Source organism: Phoca vitulina, unplaced genomic scaffold (genome assembly GCF_004348235.1).
Source record: "Phoca vitulina isolate PV1807 unplaced genomic scaffold, GSC_HSeal_1.0 scaffold42, whole genome shotgun sequence".
Classification (NCBI taxonomy): domain Eukaryota; kingdom Metazoa; phylum Chordata; class Mammalia; order Carnivora; family Phocidae; genus Phoca; species Phoca vitulina.
The window spans coordinates 6916360-6938470 of record NW_022589745.1 but is presented as its reverse complement, the minus strand read 5'-3'; the positions used below and the strand labels follow the sequence as shown (position 1 = coordinate 6938470).

Genomic DNA, 22111 nt, shown 5'->3' with positions numbered 1-22111 from the left:
TGGAGGCCTGACGGGAAACTGAGTTCTCTAGGCCTGACCCGGCCTTATGCCAGGGAATGTCTGGAAGACTTCCCTGACCAAGCTCCCTTGATTTCCCTACCCATCTGGGCTCTATGTGAATCTCACTTAGTGCCTCCAGGTAGAGTGAACAATGGGGACAACCCTTCAACTATCCACTAAACAGAAGTATTGATAATGATTACACAGGGATGTGGGTGAAGAGTCCCACTCAAATGTTTGTTTGTCAGTAAAATATCTGCCATATGGCAGCACAGGAAGAAGTTCCTCTGAAACGAACCCACTGCTCTGTGCAAATAAGCCACCGAAACAATTTATGAGTAAACTCAACTGGGAGAACTCATACATTCTGAAATGTATACACCGACTGCGGCCATTCTGCAGGCCATTAACTCCACTAATTATGACAGTGATTGAAGAGATAAGGCTCCTTGCTGGGCAGACAGGCATCTCCCTCCCTCCAAACAGAGGGAAGGGAGGAAGAAACCTAGCATTTACTGAACATTTGCAATACGCCCAACATCTTCCTATGTGATAGCTCTACAACAATCTTGTGATGCAGGATGATTTTCGCAGGTTAGGGAACTGAAGTTCAGACGGGATCACGGCATCCAAGGTCAAACTGGAAATAAATAGCAGGGCTGGAATTTAGGATCTTCAGGCTTCAGATTCAATGTGCTCCCTCTTGCTCCAGCAGCTTCTTCTCACCAAGGAATTTAGTAAAGAAAACAAGAACATCAAACAAATAAGTAATGACTTGTGAGTACTTTGTGAGCTGTCTGTTCCCTTGAGTGCTTGCCAGCACGTTGGATGTCGATGTTTAACACATTTTATCTTTACAGGATGAAACTCCTAGAGGACAGAGATTAGTCTGATCTTTCCTAGAGTCCCTAGAGCACTGAGCAAAGATCTGGCAGAGTGGAAACAGAGATGGGCTTGGCTGCCCAGATCGCGTGCAAGGGTCCAAATCCAGGTTCTGCCATTCACTAGCGAGGAGTTTTGCACATACTTAACCTCCCTGTGCTTTAGATTCCTTATCTGTGAGACAGACGTGGTGATCATAGTAGTACTGACTTCACAGTGGCATTAAGCAGATTAAATGAGTTAATACAAAAGACGTAAAATAGTGTTTGACACATGTATTCACTCAGTAAATGTTAGCTTTTTATGTGTCGGGGAACCTGAAGTTCCCAGGGCTTTAATTTTCTCTCCCCGAGTTCTGTCAGGTGCAGAGGTGTTCAGATATGCACTTGTCCCTTTAGACCCCCATAAAATACTTTGTAATTTCATCGTGGGCCATTATTTCGAAGCAGTTTTCACCCATGATTGTAGATGATTGTAACTATATGAGTTGGTGCTCAATGAATATTTGATGACTGAATGAAAAGCAGAAATTTTAAAGACTGAGTTACAGAGAGCAGCGAGAACTTGCCCAAGGTCACCCAGGGAGATGGCAGCACAGCCCAGACTTTCTGAAAAAGAATTAGTGTGCTTGCCTCTTCGCTCCCTGCCTACCACAGAGGTTCAGTCCCCTGATAATCGCCTTCAAGGGTCTCTGTCTCCCATCCACCTCCACCGGTATGTCTCCTTGCTTGGGCTGTCTCTAATTTCTAAGCTTGAAATTCACTAGTCATACAGAAAGCATTTTATCTGACCTTCCACATGCAAATTCTTTCCATTGGGATTTCTTGGTGTCCGGCTCCACCCCAGCCCGCATGGCCATAAACACTTGTGTGTCTGCAGCTTGGCCCCAGGGATTCCAGAAATAACAGCAGGGCCCTACATTAGAACGCTAGGACATAGTGAGGCATTTTTGCGTTGACACAGGCCCTTTCCAACCCAGGCCTCTCCTGTCCGTCAAAGCACAAAGCAACCTTTACAAGTCAGGACAGGGAGGGGCCCGTAGGAGGGAGTTTAGATTTCTGGAGAGTCTGTACCTTCTCCTGCCATCTGTGCGAACTCTCAGATCTTCCATTCTAGAGATTCTCCAGATCTGCTCCAGCCCCCAGTTAGATTTGAAATTCTTTCTCAGCTGTGGCATTCTTCGGCTTTCAAAGACCCACTCCCTTGCACGTGTTGGAACCAGAATCACAGCAGTGTGAGCCCAGATGGCAATTTTCATCTTAAGATGGCACATCTGGCTCTTCCCAGACACCCAGGAAGGCCACCTGAGGTGTCAGGCGTTGGCGACCTGCCAAGAGCGAAGGGCGTGGCTGGAGGGGTGTGCCTAGTTTAAAGAGAAAAGAAAGTGCTAGTGATGACCCTGAATAAGAGGCATCTGGGGCAAACTTTCTCACTTCAGAAGAGTGTGAGCAGGAGAAAGTCTAGGAGAAAGTCAAAAGTGAACATCTAGGAGAGAATTTTAGGTTTCCAAGTGTCCTCTCAAAAATAACACCAGAAAATGAAACCCATATACACATAAAACGATGTGTAAGAAAATTATGTATTTAGATGCATAACCTGGAAAGACTAGACAGAGATATAAGAACAGCTGCTTTGGGCGGGGAGGGGTGCATAATGTGTGTTTTTCTCCAAATTATCCTGATTGGCAGGATAAAATTAGAACATCTGGCCATTGCCGGAGAGACCTGCCTGGACTTTCTCGGGAATATTACAAGGGAAATTTTGACTTTAGGTGCCCGTCTGAAAACTTGAGTTGGTCATGAAAAGTCATTCTTAAGCGACTTTCTCCAGGAACGAATTCCTCTTTAATGGGGACGGGATTATTTCTAATTCGCAGCTCCAATCGCAACGTCATTAAAGGCTGGGTTCAGTGCATGGAGCTCCAAACCTTTGTCACGAATGGGGAAGGTGGAGGAAAGAAAGGAGCTTGTGCAACCAAACAGCCGCTTATGTCACCACCCCGGGCCCTCCTCACCAGAGCCGAGGCGAGCCGCGGCTGCATTAGCCCTCAAGATGCAATGCACCATCCGCGGCGGGGCTGCAGCAGCAGACACGGCCACCGCGGGAGAGGTGGGGCGAGCCTCCCGCTCCCGTGCCGCACCCACAAGTGCTGCGGGTGGCGGGGAGGATGAGGGGAGTTGGTAACAGCATCGCCATGGCAACAGTGACGTCCTTTTACCCTGGATCTAATTGGAGGAAACCCCGTGGCCGAAGCCGCAGCCTGCCGGCCAACCGAACTTGCCCAAGCCGACCCACCCTCCTAGCCTCCGCTTCCCCTCCCGCCCCGCCCTCTTTGCCCCCTTCCGCGCGCTCAGTCTTCATTGGCCAGCCGCGGATCTGGAGGCGGGACTCTCGGGAGCATCTCGGCGCGTCATTGGGCGGCAGGAGCAAGGGCAGCGGCGCGGCGGCCCGTCCCTCGGCTCCGGGGTAGGCTGAGACGGGAGGGTCCTCGGCTAAAGCCAAAAGCCGATCAAAGTGGTGGGACTCGCGCCGCGGCCGCGGAGACGTGAAGGTGAGCGCCACGGTCGCCCCTGGCCCTCCTGGGCCTGGCCGGGCCTGAGGGCAGGGCGGGAGGCCGACCCTCGGGAGCGGCCGGCCTCGACGCCGCTCTCAGGGACGGCTCTGGCGGCAAGGTGTGGGCCAACGGCCGCTTCCATCTTGGGCCGGGCGGGCGCGGGAGCGGCCCTTCCTCCTCCCCTTACCGCGGGCCGCCTCCGCGGGGCGCCCCTCGGCCTCCCGGGCGCTGGCGGGGAGCGTGGGCGGGGGAGGGAAATTCAACTGGGTGGCGCGTGCGGGGACGGACAAAAGGGGCGGCTGGCGGGCGGCGGGCGGCCCCGGGTGGCGGGCGCATTGTCTGACGGCGCCGCCCCCGCCTTTCTGTCCGCGCCCCCGCCCGCCCACCCGCAGGCCGTCCGCACGCCTCCTCCCGATCCGGGTCGGTGCTCGCCCTCGCTCTCCTCTCCGCGTCCCCATGGAGAAGACGGAGCTGATCCAGAAGGCGAAGCTGGCCGAACAGGCCGAGCGCTACGACGACATGGCCACCTGCATGAAGGCCGTGACCGAGCAGGGCGCCGAGCTGTCCAACGAGGAGCGCAACCTGCTCTCGGTGGCCTACAAAAACGTGGTCGGGGGCCGCAGGTCCGCCTGGAGGGTCATCTCGAGCATCGAGCAGAAAACCGACACCTCGGACAAGAAGTTGCAGCTGATTAAGGACTATCGGGAGAAAGTGGAGTCTGAGCTGAGGTCCATCTGCACCACGGTGCTGGTGAGTCTGCACTCGTCCGGGCTGGGGAGAGAAGGGGTTGCGGGAGCCGGGGAATTGTGCGACTGGGGCGCCAAGGCCCTTTTGTGTGGGAGGCCTTTCATTGAGAATTTCACGGGAATGGGAAAGAAACGTGGGCCGGGGCTTGCCTAATTGTCTGCCGACGTGTGGAGGATCTTAGAAGGTGAGCCTTGGCCTCCTGAATGTGTTGTTTCAGTTCTTGAGACTCAGAAAGCTGCTTTTCCAGAGGTGAGCAGATCTTTGCCCAGATGCTGGGTTGCTCCCAAACTGTGTAACTTTGAAACATCCAAGTAGGTTTTTGCAAGACTGAAAATCATTTTCCTAAGAGTACTGAGGAGATCTGGGAACCCTTTAAATGAACGGAATCAACTCACAGGCTCCAGCCTATTGGAAAGAAGGTGCAGGCACCTTTTCGATAGAGACAATGTGTGTGTAGTAGGTTTTCCTCCCAAACCCAGTAATGGAAATTTACTTCAAAAATCTGAACAGATACTTCATTTTTCAAGTAACAGTGTCTGTTGAGCTTTTCCGTGCTAAAAGGAGTGGAGGGGGTGGGGAAAGTTGGGTAACTGTGAAGAAGGTACAGATAAATCCAAAGGACAAAATGTCCTGATAAATGTCAGTATTTGATAACATTTTCTCGCTATTATGTAGTTACATTTCAACACTAATGAATCGAATCAAATTCATTTCTGGTGTGGAGCAGGCAAGGAAAGCTGTCCAGGTTGTGAACTGTCCAGTCTTAGCATTGGGTGGAGTAGGTGACTGCTCTGATTCACTCTTATTAGTGAGAGAGAACATTTTTAGCTTTGTCATGGCATTGGAGCTTTTGATCGGTAACATAAGGTTTTAAATTTTAAATGCCAGCATTATATCCTGGAGTGTTTTTTTAAGTACAACTTTTACAAAAGGCCTACTGATTTTGGGCGTTTTAGGTGGGCTTTGAAAGGCAAGTGTGCTAGATTGGTGATTATTCAGGAGGCAATAGAAGAGAAAATGCCTCTTTCCTTCCCAACCCTCTCGTTCTTGCCCCATCAGATAACAAATGGCAGGAAATTTTTTTTTACTTATTTAACCTAGTTTTCTAATACAAATAATGGGTGATCTGGTCAAAGTCCTGGCTAACGGAGATAGCAGGTAAAGGGGCGATGCAGAGAGTGTACTTTATGTTATATTTATAGGTCTCCTTAGCTTCCACTCCCTCCCTGGCATGGAGGAGGCCCTTTAAAAGCTTTTCAGACTGAATTGCTGCTGCTTGACTTCAAGAAATTTGCCAACTTGAAAGAGATGGCAGACTTCAGTAGCATATGGTAATGGTTATTGAGAACATTGACTCTGTGAGCAAGGGCAGACTCCTACAAATTCCATGTGTTAAGGAGAGGCTTTTCTATGTATATATATAGGACTTGGGTGCTCTCACAGCATGTTTCAGTGTCTTTCTGTTCAGTTATTACTTCGTGTTTTGTTACTTACCTTGCAGCAATTCAGAATTACCACAGAGCTTTTCCTGTTCTCTAGCAAGTGAACTCTGGGCCAAAGGAATATCTGTTTTATTTGGTGCTTCTTATAAATTTAGTTTTTATGATGGCGTGAGTAGAGTTTTGCTTAGTTGACAAGTGACTTGAAAGACCAGGTATGTTAGACTTTTCTAGAGATCATTTCAATAGGAGAGAACCCCTGAAATGAGGACAATTTTTTTTTATACGAAGTGAAATAGAGTTTAGTTTGATTCGTTGGAGACGCCAAGGTGTAAGTAAAATATTTTTATTAACAAAATGGCTTCAGGGGCGCCTGGGTGGCTCAGTCGTTAAGCGTCTGCCTTCGGCTCAGGTCATGATCCCAGGGTCCTGGGATCGAGCCCCGCATCGGGCTCCCTGCTCGGCAGGAAGCCTCCTTCTCCCTCTCCCACTCCCCCTGCTTGTGTTCCCTCTCTAGCTGTCTCTATGTCTGTCAAATAAATAATAAATAAAATCTTTAAAAAAAAAAAAAACAAAATGGCTTCAGAAACTAATTGTGACTTGATGTGCAGCCTATAAAGAAATCTTGGGAAAGCCCATCTTCAAGTTGGCAACTGTTTTTGAGAGCTTCTTATGTGCAAGGCACTTTGCTAAGCAGTATGGGGAAGAAAAAAACGAAGAACCATAGATTTTGTCCTCTAATAATTGATAATACAGAGTGCATGAGAGAAATTCCCAAGTATATAATTCCCATAAGATGCTTATGAACAAAATGCTACGTAGTTCAAAGGAAACCGAAACCTCAGGACAGGCTTCACAAAGCGTGGTATTGGAGTGAGCTTTGATAGAGGAGAGTCGGGAAAGGGAGGTTGGAACCATATAAGAGAATGTCAGAGTGAGATTTCTTCATTTGGTTGACAGTGAGGGAGGCATTGAAGATTTTTGAATGGTTTTTTTTTTTTTGAATGGTTTTTGAATGGCGTACATGTCGCACGCAGCATCTAGAATTCATGGTTTGAGTGCTAATAACCGGCTTGTAACCTTAACTGACAGACAAGGAGGAAGTGATAGACTAGTGAGCAAAGCCTGATGATTGATAAGTTAGTAATTTAATGCAGATTCTACCAAAATAATGAGGAAAGAAGGGTGAAACATGAGATTTCTGAACATGGGTGCTAAAATGAGATTTTCTCTTTTTTCCTTTGGTGAACAGGAAGGCGAATTTGGTGTGGAGAAAGTAAGTGAAACTGACTTGTTATAGAAGACTAGTAAAAGAGTAACCTGAAGGATGGGCAAAATTTTGATCCTAAATAGCAGAGATTCTTAGCCTTTCTCTTTTATAGAGCAGTAGGTTGGGGTGGAATTATTTGGACTATTTACTCAAAATGACCATAGAGGACAACTTTCAACTCTTGATAATCACTGTATTGAGAGAGGATACTGAACTGTAGAGGCAGGAAAAAATGCTAAAGTCCAAATGAGTAATTGAAAGAGCAAAGGAGATTAAAGAGGGCCCAAATGGCCAAGACCAAACTCTTCGTAGTATCTTAGAGAGGTTAGAGCTTTCACCCAGTTACCGGTCTCTCAGGGTTGTTTGTGAAACCAGAGGGTTGGGCTAAGTTTCTGGGTCTCTTTTCATTCTCATTTTGGGGGACTAGAAAGTTCTACAGATCCTAGCCATTCGACCTCTGTTCTGACTTTCTTCCAACTCTAAAATGAGTAATTTTTGAAGTCCAGGTTGAAGAACATGTCATTGACAGTGTATGAAATGTTGGAAAACTAACAACTATAGCAAAATGGTTTCAGGAGGAGGAGGTGATGCATGAGTTGTTGGTTTATTGGGAGTAGCAAAGTTTAAGCAAGAAAGATTAATAAGTTGTTTGACAACCACGCAGTGTAAATAGCATATGTGGGGTGTTTGGGAGTCATCAAGAACTTAGGTGTGAGGTAAGGGCAAATCAAAGAAATCAAAAGGTTCACCAGAGCCTTCTGGGACTTGGTAACAAAATTTGTCATCTACAAAGTCAGTGACCTTGGAGTAAGAACAAGACACTTAGAGAACGTATACAAGATAACGTCTGTCTCAGACAACCCCATGTTATCCTTGGGTGTTGATGGTCTCTTAGTAGACTAATTTTAATAAGCTGGTTTGGTATAACATATAAATAATGTATGAAACTAAGGTGTATGTAAATAAGAATAATTTAAAATGGGATAACAAAACTGTGAAAGTTGTGTCTGTGTGTAAAAGCAATGTGACCTTAATTCAGTAATATGCTTGAATTTAGTTAAGGGTTCTAAATTAATCTTTTAATGAAAATGTGTCTTGTGTTGGTTATTATTTTGAAGTAAGACTGATCTTGATAGTTAATGAATCTTAATGTAGTTTTATTGACATAATGGAAAAATTATGGGCCCTAGAATCATACGGACTGTTTTTGAATCATTGCACCACAGCCTTACAGTTTTGTGACCACGGGCAAGTTTCTTAATCTCTTGGCCTGTTTCTTCATCTATAAATTGATGATGATGGTGCCTGCCTTAATAGGTTTGTAGTTAAAATAATATCAAGTAACTGACATTTATTGGGCATTTACTATACACTAAGCACTATTTTAAGCAATTTATATTCATTTTGTTCCCATAAGTTAAGTTGATAGTATTATTTCTGTTTTAAACTTGAGAGAACCGAGGCATGAGGAAGTTAAATAACTTGGTCAACATCACGAAGCTAGTAAATGGTAGAGCAGGGATTTGAACCCAAGTGGTCTGACTCCAGATGAAATTAAGTGAAACCCATTTTGCCCTAAATACAGGGTAGCTGACTGAAGATTACAGTGTGAATCTCTGTTTTGAGGAATTTGTACAGTTTAATATAGGCCATTATGTCTGTAAGTTGTGAAGGAGGGAAGATAGGTCTCTCTGGTGGACAAAACTCCCAGAGTCTATAATTTTGAAGCCCTCCTTATATACAGGATATCGCATAAAATTCTAAAACTTCTTGACTCTAGCATCTTGCCTTTATATTGTTAGCTCCTTGAAGCCAAGAGTTGTTTTTTTAAGAGTGAGATGGAATGGAATGTTGTGCGTACAGACATGTAAGTATGAAGTTAGATCAGTGGTTCTCAACCAGGGTGAATTTACCCCTTGGGGGACATTTAGCAAGTTCTGGAGACAGTTTTTGCTTGTCAAGAGTGGGAACGAAGGGTGCTACTAACATATGGTGAGTTAGAGGCCCGAATACTGCTAAGCATCATATAATGCACAGGAAAATCCACAACAACAAAGAATTACCCAGCCCAAAGTGTCAGTAATGCCAAGGTTGAGAAACTCTGGGCTGGATCATGAATAAAGTGAGCAGTATTAAGTTGTACTAGATTGTATAATGCCTTCCTTTGGGTTCTTTTTTAAGATTTTATTTATTTGCGAGAGAGACAGCGAGAGAAAGCAGGAACAGGAAGGAGAGGGAGAAGCAGGCTCCCTGGGCCAAAGGCAGACCCTTAACCGACTGAGCCACCCAGGCGCCCCTCCCTTTGGGTTCTTACTAACATGTTGGCATCTGTCAGAACCCTTTGTCTAAACTTTAGTCATTTTTTTTTTTTTTCTTGTTACTATTGTGTGTGTGCTATTTTAACTCTGTAGAGTTCACTTTTCTGGAACTTAATCATTGAGTGTTGTATTTTCAAGGATGTGTATCATGGTTGCTTCCAAAGCTCTAAGCTTTGCTCTTTGAAAAACTTGGCACAGATTAAAAAGATGCAACTGAAATTATAATGACATTTATTAGGAAGAGGTGATTAAATTGATGAACAGCAAATATTCCCCTCTCATTCATAACTGCCATATATGCTATTTTTATATGTATATGTGCATATGCATATGTGGTTCCAGGCTTTTAAACCCTTGGTGTGTGTTTATTTGGATGTTGCATAATTATACTAATGCTCTATTGAACATTTGGGTTGTAAACAATTTTTCTCCATTATAAACAACACTGGGAAGAACATCCTTGCTGCATGCTTTATGCTAGGATTTACTTAGGTTAGGTTCTTGGAAGTGAAATTTCCAAATCAAAAGATGGGCTTTTCTTTTTTCCACATAACCCTCTGAAAAGATTGTGTGCATTTGCACTGTCATCAGCAGTTGTTGAGAATGGCCATTTCCCCTTATCCTCTCCAGCACAGATAGGTTTTTGAGGCTAACAAAAATCTAGTGACAGGAAGGGTTCAAATTTTACCTCCTTGTTCAGTATTGGAGGTAATGAGGACTACCTTTGTTCTCAGAAAGGGCTAGTTACCAGACTTTTTTTTAAGTCTCATATATAGTTTCACTTATAAAATGGTACCATAGCATGGGATTAGTTAATTCAAGGTGCTTAACAGTTCAGAGATCAGCTTGATCATATTGATGTTCTTATGTGATATTTCTCAATACCAGGTTTTGTGTTTAGCTCTACTTGTTTCAGGGTAAGAACAGAATATATATTTGTACCATTGACTGTCTAGGTATTAAGGAGGAATGGTAGAGAAGGCATCATTTAAGATATATCAAGAGAAGAAAAATTATAGTTCATTCATTGATACTTTATACTCTTAATCCGTAGGTAAATCAGTGATGAAGTTTTCTTTCTTTTATTTATTTTATTTATTTATTTATTTATTTATTTATTTGAGAGAGAGAGAGAGTGCAAGAGGGGGTAGGGTTAGAGGGAGAAGCAGACTCCCCGCCGAGCAGGGAGCCCGATGCGGGACTCGATCCCGGGACTCCGGGATCATGACCTGAGCCGAAGGCAGTCGCTTAACCAACTGAGCCACCCAGGCGCCCTCTTTCTTTTCTTTCTTTTTTTTTTAAATATTTTATTTATTTATTTGACAGAGAGACAGACAGTGAGAGAGGGAACACAAGCAGAGGGAGAAGGAGAGGGAGAAGCAGGCTTTCTGCCGAGCAGGGAACCCAATGCGGGGCTTGATCCCAGGACCCTAGGATCATGACCTGAGCCGAAGGCAGACGCTTAACGACTGAGCCACCCAGGTGCCCCAATGATGAAGTTTTCTTGAATATTTCATGATAAATAATCTGACCAGACTTGAAAACATTGTTTGCATGTTGAAGTATTTCAAGACAAAATGATGATATCTAGAACTTCCAAATAATGGGTGGGGGCATAAATGAAACGAGGGTTTATGAATCAGTATAGGTGCAGCTGGTTTTAATGGGAATCCATTATACTATTCTCTCTCTTGCGTGTGTTTGAAATTTTCCGTAATTAAAAAGGTTTTTTCCTCCTAGAAATTCCACTCCTGGGTATTTACATAAGAGGGATGAAGATGTAGGTCCAGAAAAAGACCTGGACAAGAATGTTAATAACAGCTTTATTCTGAGAGCAAAAGACTGGCAACAGTCCATTAATAGTAAAGCGAGTAAACTGTGGTATATTCACACAATGGAATAGTACTCAGCAATAAAAAGGAATGGACTGTTGCTATACACTACAATATAGGTGAATTTCAGAAACATGCTAAATAAAAGAAGCTGCGCAAAAAAGTCCATCGTGTGGGCACTTGGGCATCTCAGTCAGTTAAGTGCCTGCCTTCGGCTCAGGTCATGATCTCAGGGTTCTGGGATCAAGCCCCCCATCAGGGTCCCTGCTCAACAGGCAGTCTTGCTTGTCTGCTTCTCCCTCTCGCTCTGCCGCTCCACCCCCACCGCTCCTGCGCTCACACATTCTCTCTCAAATAAATAAATAAAATTTCTTTTAAAAAGTACATCGTGTAATTCATTTATGTGAAATTCTAGAACAAGCAGAAGTAGTCTATGGGTGAAAAGTCAGAAGGATGGTGGCCTCTGTGCAGATGGAGGCAGAGATTGACTTGACTGGAGGGAACTTTCTTTGGTGATTGTAATGTTCTTTATGTTGATATGGGTTTGAGTTCCACCAGTATATGCATTTGTGAAAACTCACCAAATGTACACCTAATGTTTATGCATTTCATTTTATATAAATTTTGCTTCAAAAGGAAAAGAACTAGTGATGCACATACTGGTGTCTTCAGTTTATGTGAAAACTAATAGAAATGGATGAGTATGTGATAAAGCAAGTACGCCAAAAGGTTAATAGTAAAATCTGGGTGGTGGGTATAGGGGTGTTCACTGTAGTTGGTGGTTGCCATGAATTAGGGGTATGATATTTTACACTGCTGTGATTGAATGCCTTTAAAACCTGTAGCAAGATACAGTGAAACCTAGGTCTTACTGATGTCAAGATAAAAGCATGTATGGAAAGGTTTCGATATCCACCTCAGAGAAAGGGCTGATAGACTTGTCACCTTAGCTTTTGTTTTTATTTGGTGGTGAATGTTAGATTGATGGAGTTATGGGTTATGGTGGAAGACTTACATAAGTGACCAATACTCCAGAGCAGTGTTTTTTTTTTTTTTTTTGTCTTTTGTTTTTAGTAAACTCTGTGCCCAAGGTGGTGCTCAAACCCACCACCCCAAGATCAAGAGTCTCATGCTCTACCAACTGAGCCAGCCAACCCTACTTATAGGGCAGTGGTTTTCAAAGTTCTTGGATTCAAGACAAACCTAAACATATTGTAGAACCCAAAAGCTTTTGTTTTATACCTGTAGATGTTTACATTATTAGAAATTAAAAGTGAGAATTTTGTAATCCATTTAGAATGCATTTGGAATAATAAACTCACTAGAAATTAACATAATGTGTGGTCTTAAAAATTGTGGTGAAATATACATAACATAAAATTTACTATTTTAAGTGTACAGTTCTAGGGCATGAAGTACATTTACTTTGTGCAACCATCACCACCACCCATCTCCAGAACTTTTTCATCTTCTCCAACTGAACTCCTTATTCTCCCCTTTGGGCAGCCACCGTTCTACTTTCCATCTCTAAATTTGACTACTCTAGATACCTCATATAAGTGGAATAATAACTTTTAAAGAGAAAAAAAAGTAAATAGTGGCATTGCTTTACATTATGTCTATTGCAGTATCCCATCTCTTGTAGCTTCTGGAAAACTACACTCATCTAACAGTGACCATGAAAAAGCAAAAAGCATCTTAGTATTGTGAAAATGGTTTGACTTTGTTTCCCCTTCCCCAAAGAGTGCAAGAGAGACTCTTAAAGGTCCCCAGACCACACTTTGAAAATTGCTGCTACTCTGTGGGGATTCTGCTTTGAAACTTGCTGATCATCACTGTGATCATCACAGGGTGATTGAGCAATTTTCTGAGTAGTTGTCACTCATTATGTGGTGAAAATGAAATTTGTAAAACCTTCTCCTTCTCATTGCCCCATCCCTTCATCCCTTAAATTATTTTAAGAATATAGGCTTGGGGACCAGGAAAAGTCACAGATTTGGTAACAAAGAAAAAGGAAAAGTTGGTTTTAGATATTGAGTATTAAAGAGTCCCTTTTCCTGAAAAAATGAAAGAACTGGTATGTTGGAATGACTTCTTCCTTACATTGAGAATGGTAATGTAAGGTTAAGATGATCTCTCTTTTTACTCCTGAATTCCCAACCCCAAAGCAGAGTTGACATGAATGAAATATGTAGATAATGGTCTTTTGCAGTTGGTTTCATTTAGGTTTGAAAGTTACAAAGCTTTTGGAGATGGGTCAGCTGTTAGCACGGTTGAAGCATCTCAATGAAACTTTTCTTTCACACAGATCTTCACTATACATTTCAGTTTTTCTATTCACATGAGCTGTATTCCATGATCTTTTTGTCCTCTGAACCTTTTACTCCAGTTGGATTTGGTACTAAATAAGTATCTTATTATCCTTAGTTTACTAACTTTAACTGTGAACGTTCTCTCTTCTGTATGTTTATGTAGGCTTTACTTGGAGAAATGGGGAAACAGTGGTGCAGGTGGTAAGAACATGACTATAAGGATTTTTTTTTTTTAAGATTTTATTTATTTGTCAGCGAGAGAGAGAGAGGAGAGAGAGCACAAGCTGGGGGAGCAGCAGGCAGAGGTAAGAAGCAGGCTCCCCGCTGAGCAAAGAGCCTGATGTGGGACCCTGGGATCATGACCTGAGCCGAAAGCAGACACTTACTGAGCCATCCAGGCATCCCTGACTATAAGGGCTAATATAAATTTAATGTAAATGCTTGTTTCTTAAAGGACAGTCTTAGATTGCTGTTTATAAATGTTAGGGAAACCCTGGGAAGTAAGTGGGGAAGTACGTGAAAATGCTTTAAAACTAATGATACTGATTTTCAGATTAGACTTTTTACTGGCCAAGTTGCTCTTGCTGGTGTTTCTCATCTAGTATTAATACTCCCACTTTCCGTCTTGTTTTGCTTATTCACCAAACAGCCATTATTTGAACACAGCTCAGAACAGTTTTGTTCTTTTAAGAACTACAGTATTAGATACCTGCTGCTAGCTATATATATATACATATATATATGTGTGTGTATGTATATATGCTGTTCTGATCTCTCAGCTTGGTACTATTTCCAAGTATTTAACAATATTTATTTATTTATTTATTTTTAAAATACTCTCTACACCCAGTGTGGGGCTTGAACCCACAACCCCAAGATCAAGAGTCACACACTCCACCGACTGAGCCAGCCAGGCATCCCTAGCAATATATTTTTTAGATCTTCCATGCATGTGTTCCCCTCTCATAATTCTGATGGACTAATGAAGAGGTTAGAAAGGTTACAGTTAAGGGTTTATGCATCCTTTAATCAGAAAATTCTTTAGATTATTTGGAGGCTGATTACAGAGACCAGGTATTTGGTTCTTGGTGATGTCAAAAACTTAAGAGAGTTTGGCAGGATTGACTATCCAGTTAATATAATCATGCTGTGTGAAAGTTATTGTTAATGTAATTTAGTTTTTACTATGTTTAACTTTTTAAACACAATATTTAAACATCCAGGGACTGACATTTGAAATGGGAAATGGTGCTATGTTGAAGTGACTTCAAATTAAGACGGGAGCCTTTATCAAACTACTTGATGGTCCCCGGGAAATTTTTATTTCCTCCTCCTTCCCCCATACCTGCCAAAATATTTGGGGTAGAAGAAAACTTGGGAACAATTTAATTAGAGAAATGATCAGGAAAATAACAACTTCAGTAGATGGGGGAAAGAGGTAGAGGAATGTGCATTGGCTGTGTTCAATGGCTGAGTTTAAGAGTAAAGAACATATTTAAGTAGCAGTATTTATTTGTTTGGCAAATTTCTTTTGTTTATCCAAGTTTGCATTTCGTTTATTTTGCACAGAGATGAGGCTATGTCAAGAAAATGACATTTATTTTTCTATTATTTCTTGTTATGGTTTTTTTATCTTTATTGCTGTGTGTAAATAGTGCAGAACGAGGCTTCTGGTTGGCTTAGTTGGGAGCGTGCAACCCTTAATCTCTGGGGGTTGAGTTCGAGCCCCATGTTGGATGTAGAGATTACGTATAAAATCTCCTAAAAAATAAATTAATATATAGTACAGAGTAACCTGGTGCAGTTTGAATAACTCAGCAGGTGAAAGTGAAGGCTCTACCTCTGTTTTATTTATAACCAGCTGTACATTTTGGGGAAGAAAAAGGTGATCCTTTTTACGCGGATGTCAAAAAAAAAAACACTTCGTGATTCATTTTTGTCTGACACAGACTTCTGAGAATTTCTGCTTTTAATCTGAATGGCCTGGCAAATGTTTATAAAGCTTATTTCACCTATTGATAGAAATAGTTTCCTTTCAAGATATCAAAGCAGCATATCCAACCCCCAAATCTGTTGAGTCTTTAGAGGACCTACTAAGAATTGTTAGTATAGGTTCTCAAATACTTTTCCGTAGGAGGTGCCTGGCTGGCTTAGTTGGTAGAACATGCAACTCTTGATCTCCAGGGTCATGCGATCAAGCCCCACGTTGGGCACAGAGCCTACTTAAAAAAAATAAAATAAGGGCACCTGGGTGGCTCAGGCGGTTGATGGCTCAGGTCATTATCTCATGGTCCTGAGCTGGAGCCCCGGCTCCCTGCTCAGCAGGGAGTCTGCTCCCTCTGCCGCCTCCCCCCAACCCCCCACCCCCAGCGCTCGCATGTGCTCTTTCATAAAAATAAATACAATCTTTTTAAAAAATAAATAAATAAAATAAGACATCTTTTTCCATAGGATATAATACTGTCTTTCCTGTGGTAGAATTTATGATTAGAGAGTTTATGGGGAAAATAGGATTAAAGGGATGGATGGAGGTTAAAAATTAATCTCTAAAACTCTGAATGGTTTTCATTTAACAAGTGTTCTCTGATCATCTGATCTTGTGTGCTATTATTGTTTATTCTGTTTTTAAAATAAGACAAAGCCAATGCACTCAAAATTTTAGTGATATTTTACATATATTTTAAAGTCATAGTAATGAGTGCTATACAAATAATTTCCTTTTTTTTCTCTTCTTCCTCTAAAGAAGCTTCATGATCTTCCTCTAGTTTCAAAGAAGTGCTTGCAAAATAATTTGTCTTAGTTGCAGATACTGTCTATATTAGAGAAGCTTTCTTTTTCCACTGTTTTTATTTAACGACTTGGGAGTATCGGTTCATATTTATCTTTTTTTTTTTTTTTTAATTAAACTGTATGCTCAGCATGGGGCTCAAACTCACAACCCAGAGATCAAGAGTCTCATACTCTACTGACTGAGCTAGCAAGGTGCCCCCATATGTATCTTTTAAATATAACTCAAATACTATAAAATTCACCTATTTAAAGTATATGATTCAATGGTTTTTAGCATATTCACAAAATTGTGCAGCGCCACTACTATCTAATTCCAGAACATTTTCATCATCACAAAAATCCTATGCCCATTAGCAGTTATTCCCTATCTCCACTTCCCCCAGCCCCTGACAACTACTAATTTACTTTCTGTCTCTATAGATTTGCCTATTCTGGACATTTCATCATATAAATGGAATCATACACTCTATGACCTTTTGCATCTGTTTTCTTTGACTTAGTGTAATATCTTAAAGGTTCATCCATGCCTTTTTATGCCTGAATAATATTCCATTGTATGGATTTACCACATTTTTTATCCAGTCATCTGTCTTTGGGCATATGGCTTGCTTCCATCTTTTGACTATTTGAAATAACACTACTGTGAGCATTCATGTACACTTACTTTTTTTTTTGAGATTTTTTTTTTAAAGATTTTATTTATTTTAAGAGAGTGAGCGCATGAGTCGGGGGCAGGGCAGAGAGAGAAGTAGAGAGAGACAGGCTCCAGCAGGTTCACCGTCAAGCACAGTGTGTGACGTGGGGCTCGATCCCATGACCCATGAGATCATGACCTGAGCCAAAACCAAGGCTTAACTGACTGAGCCACCTAGGTGCCCCTGAGATTTTATTTTTAAGTAATCTCTATACACAACATGGGACTCGAACTCACAACCCTGAGATCAGGACTCATATGCTCCACCAACTGAGTCAGCCAGGGGCTCCCCATGTACACGTTTTTGTGTGGACGTGTTTTCATTTCTCTTGGTTATATCCCTGGGTCATATGATAACAGTTTAACCACTTGAGAAACAGCTATAATGCCAGAGTGGTCGTACCATTTTAAATTTCCACTAGAGTTCCAGTACCTCTACATCTTCACCAACAGTCATAGTGGGTATGAAGTGCTTTTGATTTGCATTTTCTAGATGATTAATGGATGTTGTGCATATTTTCATATGCTCACGAGCCATTTGTCTGTCTTTGGAGAATTGTCAGTTCAAATCCTTGCTCAGTTTTTAATTGGGTTGTCTTTGTTGAGTTGTAATAGTACTTTATATATTCTGGATCCTATACCTTTATCAGTTATATGATTTACAGATATATTCTCCCATTCTGTAGGTCGTCTTTCACTTGCTTGATAGTGTCCTTTGAAACACAAAAGTTGTTAATTTTGATGAAGTCCCAACTTGTTTTCTTCGGTTGCTTGTGCTCTTGGTGTAATATGTAAGGAACCATTGCCTAATCCAAAGTCACGAAGATTTACACTTATGTTTTCATCTAAGAGTTCTTACATCTTAGGTTTTACATTTAGGTTTTTGGTCCATTTTGAGTCAATTTTTATATATGGTGGGAAGGTAGGGGTCCAGCCTTAATTCTTTCCATGGCTATTCAGTTGCCTTGCACTATTTGTTGAAATGTTAGTTAATATATCCTTGATCTGAAATTCTCAACTTATGGAAAAAATAATCAGAAATGGTTTGGCATAAAAATTCACTTAAGGAAACTTGTGACCACTCCATCCTTATGCTCCAGCCAAATTGTTTGCCCAAAGCACTCCGTAGTTTGTTTCCATCCCTCTTCTTACTGCTATTCTCACTTGTAAAGCCTTCTGTCTACCATTTCTGTATGTTGAAATCACACCTATCCTGCAAGATAATTTAGGTACTCCTGCACTCATTCCATAGTCATTTATAAATTACAGCTTATTAATACTTTCACATCTGTTTCCTTGCACTGTTCTGTGTGCAGTTATGGATAAATGAGATGTGTTTACTTGTATGAAAACAGGCATATTGATTTACATACTTACATAGCCAATTAGCTGTGAACTCAAATTCAACTTTTCTAGAGAAGTGCTTTTTCCATTTCCACTGCCTTTTGTTGTAAAGCCTTCCTTTATAGACCCCATTCTTCTGAAATTCTCTCTCCTCTCTGGATTCTCTTTTGTGTAGAAATAGGGGAGAATTGGGGCTTTATACAATCATGGTCTTCAACTAGAGCAGCTCTCTTTTATCTCTTTTGATATATACTTATATTGCTTTAAAAGACTTGGGGGGAGGAAATAATTACTGATTGTTAAAATCTTGCGACTAGTACCATATTAGAAGGAGTCCAGGTTCCCGAATGGGACTTGGGACTTAGGAGACCTTCCAGCCTTTCTTTTCAGCCTCCTTTCTCACTCTTCCTTCCCTCTGTGCTTGTGAACTTTCTTACCTTTGCTCTAATTCTCTCCCTGGTGTAAGAATGTGTTGTTACATTAATGTAACATTTTCTTTCTCACCAAGCCTAGTTGTGAGGCCCAATTCTATTGTCTGGAGTTTACCTGTGTCCTGAGATCCTCTTATGGCTGCCCCCAAAATAAATTGTAACCAATTCAGATCAATATTGGTAAGCTTTAAGGGTATGTAAGAATAAGGACTTCATCTTTATTTTTTCCTCTCTATACTATAAGCACTACTTTATTTTTCAAGGTTATTTTTTTGTGCTGTACCCCGTAGTTCATTGGAATATAATCAGTAAACCATATAAATTTAGTTCCAAATGCAGAATAATTTTCTTACCACAGTCTTTTAAACTCCTTTTTTGACTCTGTTCTTCCCTTTGTGTCCTGTAACAGAGCTGGTAGACTAGAGCAGTGTGTGTGTGTGTTTGTGTGTCCACAGAGATAAATGTATGTGGCATAGGTTAGCCATAGATGGAAAAATTAGTCTGCAAATAATTATATAATTGCTGTAATGTAGAAATGGCTTAATCCAGTTTGTCATAGACTTACAAAAGATAAAGTTCATAGGAAAGTACACTGGTGTATGTGCTAGTATAAGCTATTACCTTTTTTTAGTAGTTTTCCTAGGATATCTCAAAACTTGACCCATATACTAAGTTAGCAAGGCAGTTTTGACCTGTTTTTAATTACGAGAACATGCTTTCTATTAGGTATCAGGATGTCTGTCAGTGCCAAACTTAAAATTTGACTTCCTGTTTTTTCTTTTTAAGGAAAACTTGTTTTCTCACTGTCATTTTTGTTTTACTTTGCAAATCACTGGCTAGAATAGTTTCTGGATCCCAGTAAATTGCAAGTTCTCTGAGGGGAAGGAAGTACAGACACTGGTGTTAGCCTTGGTTCTTTTGGTATCTTGTGGTTGTGTATGTGTAATTGTTTTTAATGCAGATTGACATTTGGAAAGTAGTGTTAGTATTACTGTCATTCCAAACCTGTATATCTTGCCCACAGAGTTGAGAATCTTTGAACAGAAGGTATAATATTCCTGTCTTGCTGTTTCGGCCACTCAGTATCCACCTGCTAAAATGTGAGGAAATATAGCAGAGATCAGAGATAAAGGACTGGGCATTACATTTGTTTCTAATAATATCTGGAATTGGCTCAGCTGCTTTGTGTGAAGTGAGGATACAAAGACAGTGATTTTCTTTGATATTGGCACATGGCGGTTCATAGACACCCCAATGTTTGTTAGAGGCTTAAACTTTCTGTTATGTGTCTTCAGCACTGTAGTCATTAACAGCTCTGTAGCTGAGTTGGAAAATAGGATGAACATTCTTACACAAGAGTATTTTATTGGTTTTGGGTTTTCTAAAGTACTAATTGTTGAGGGGAGCGGAGGGGGTGCACTATGTTCACAGAAGGGCCATCTTGGCCTCAAAACCTTGCTTTGCTGCCCACCCCAAAAAATGGGGGGGCAGAGAGATAAATAAAGCTTTTTCTCTTTTGTTGAGAGCCCTGGATTTTTTTCCTGCCCTCTCCCTCTGCTTGTTTATCCTGTGTTTTTTATCTCTTTACTTTCTTTTGCCCACAAAAGTAATTAACCACTTGATTGTATGGACTAATCGGGCTTACTTTTTTATTTTCATTATAACTACAGTAGCACATACCCCTTTGGGTCTGAAGAATCCATATTAATTCTCTAACCATGATGACAATTTAGCATGACACAGTAATCATACTAATGTTGATTTGTTAATTTGACAAATATCCCAGCCAGTGTTGAGTTTTAGGTCTTTGTTACTTTCAGAATTATGTTTCAAAAGTTTGAACATATGGTGGTTTTAGTCTAACACTAATATCAGTTCTTTCTCCCAAGAATGCGCATGCACATTCATGAGTACCCCAGAGTTGTGTGAATTTTAATAAATAGCAACTATTGCTATGATGGCCTAGTAACACTTTTTCAGGGATTCCCCCACTGCCACTAAAATCAGGATGAGGAAGAATTTGTTTGCTTGTTTGGTGGGGGTGCCAGATCACTAAAACAATAGTAGTGTACATTTATGGTCCAGGGTTTGTCCCCTTGGCGTTTTGGGCTCCACATCTAATTATTGGTATATTGAGAGTGGAACTGCAAAAATTATAAATTGATCAGAGCATAATGTTCTAGTCATGTTAATTTTCTACGGACAAATTTACAGGAGGAACCAGATTTAGCATTTGGAAATTGTTTGGTGAGCACAGAAATCCAACAAAAGGCACTGATTGGATGATCTTAATGACTAGTTCCTCTGACACCTGCTGCGTCCAGCCTCCGTGTAGGTGATTTGCTGTGGGAAGACTGTTCATGGACCTAAGTACCCTCTCCTCATAGTCGTGCCAGAGGTTACTCGGTGTTGCCTTTTCACTTTCTCCCCAGACCTGCTGTATTGCCAGCCTCTAACATCATGATTGACGGGATGTTTTGCTTCAGGTATTTGGGAGGCACCTCATTGTTGCTCCGTGCTCTTCCTGCTGTTGAAAGAATGGTAATAATAGAAATAAGGTTGGGCATCAGTCAGTCAGGACAGTGCTACCCAAATATTTTTGTATTATGATACACAGAAGAACCATATTTATATTTCCCAGTATATATGATACACTGGGGAAAGTGGATTTTTCCCCCAGCTTCACCCTGCTGGTGAAGGCAGAGGGGATCAATATCTCTTTACCATTTATATTAGTTGGAATATTCTGATTCTGGAGGATGGTGAGTGCTAGGCTATAAATTTATTCTTTCTTTAACCGGCCATTGAGATTTTTGAGCAGGGGATTATTAACATACCCAGAATGGAATTTAAGGTTAATCTGGCAGTAGGGTATAAAATGGATTAGAGAAAGAAGAACCCTGAAGCCTGGTAGATCAGGTGATTGGATTAGTTGAGGTGAAATGATAGAAATAAGAATGAGACTGAGAAGATAGATCAACATACTATTATAGAGGCAGAATCAGTAGGGCTTGACCATCTGGTGGTAGGATGGGAAAAGGAGAGTGAAAGTCAAAGGCAGTGCTGATGGCTTTGGGTAGCTAAGAGAGGGAAGAGGATGGTGGAATAATTAGTAGAAATAAGGAATGTAAGTATAGAAACAGGTTTGGAAATAAATTTATTTCTATTGAAGGCATATTGAGATCTGGTAGAAAATCATTTATCAATATATGAGGATACTCAACCATGTAACACTACAGAGAAGTTGGGAGTGTGAATGGGCTGCTGGAAGGGTTGTATTAAACCTCCATGAGTTTAGTGCACTTTAGAGTATGGCCTTTAGCGTTGTGGACTCAAACACACTGTGGGGGGGGGGGGGGGGGGTTCAGGGATAGATCCCAACAATCAAGCTCATGTGACTGGTATATAAGACCAAGAACATTATTCGTTTACAGTGAGGAATAATCACAAAGCTTGCAATACTTGTGTTGGCATGACCAATATGTTCTCTTGCAGTAG

At 41.3% G+C, this 22111-nt stretch overlaps 1 protein-coding gene across 1 annotated transcript in view; it reads left to right on the top strand.

The window, feature by feature from the left end:
- The first annotated feature begins 3310 nt into the window (after nucleotides 1-3310).
- Nucleotides 3311-22111, top strand: part of YWHAQ (tyrosine 3-monooxygenase/tryptophan 5-monooxygenase activation protein theta) — a 37269-nt gene continuing 18468 nt past the window's right edge. Inside the window, exons 1-2 of the mRNA XM_032430017.1 lie at nucleotides 3311-3433; nucleotides 3829-4186. Of these exons, the coding sequence (XP_032285908.1) occupies nucleotides 3893-4186 (294 nt within the window). The 5' untranslated portion in view covers nucleotides 3311-3433; nucleotides 3829-3892. The remainder of the gene's footprint in view (nucleotides 3434-3828; nucleotides 4187-22111) is intronic.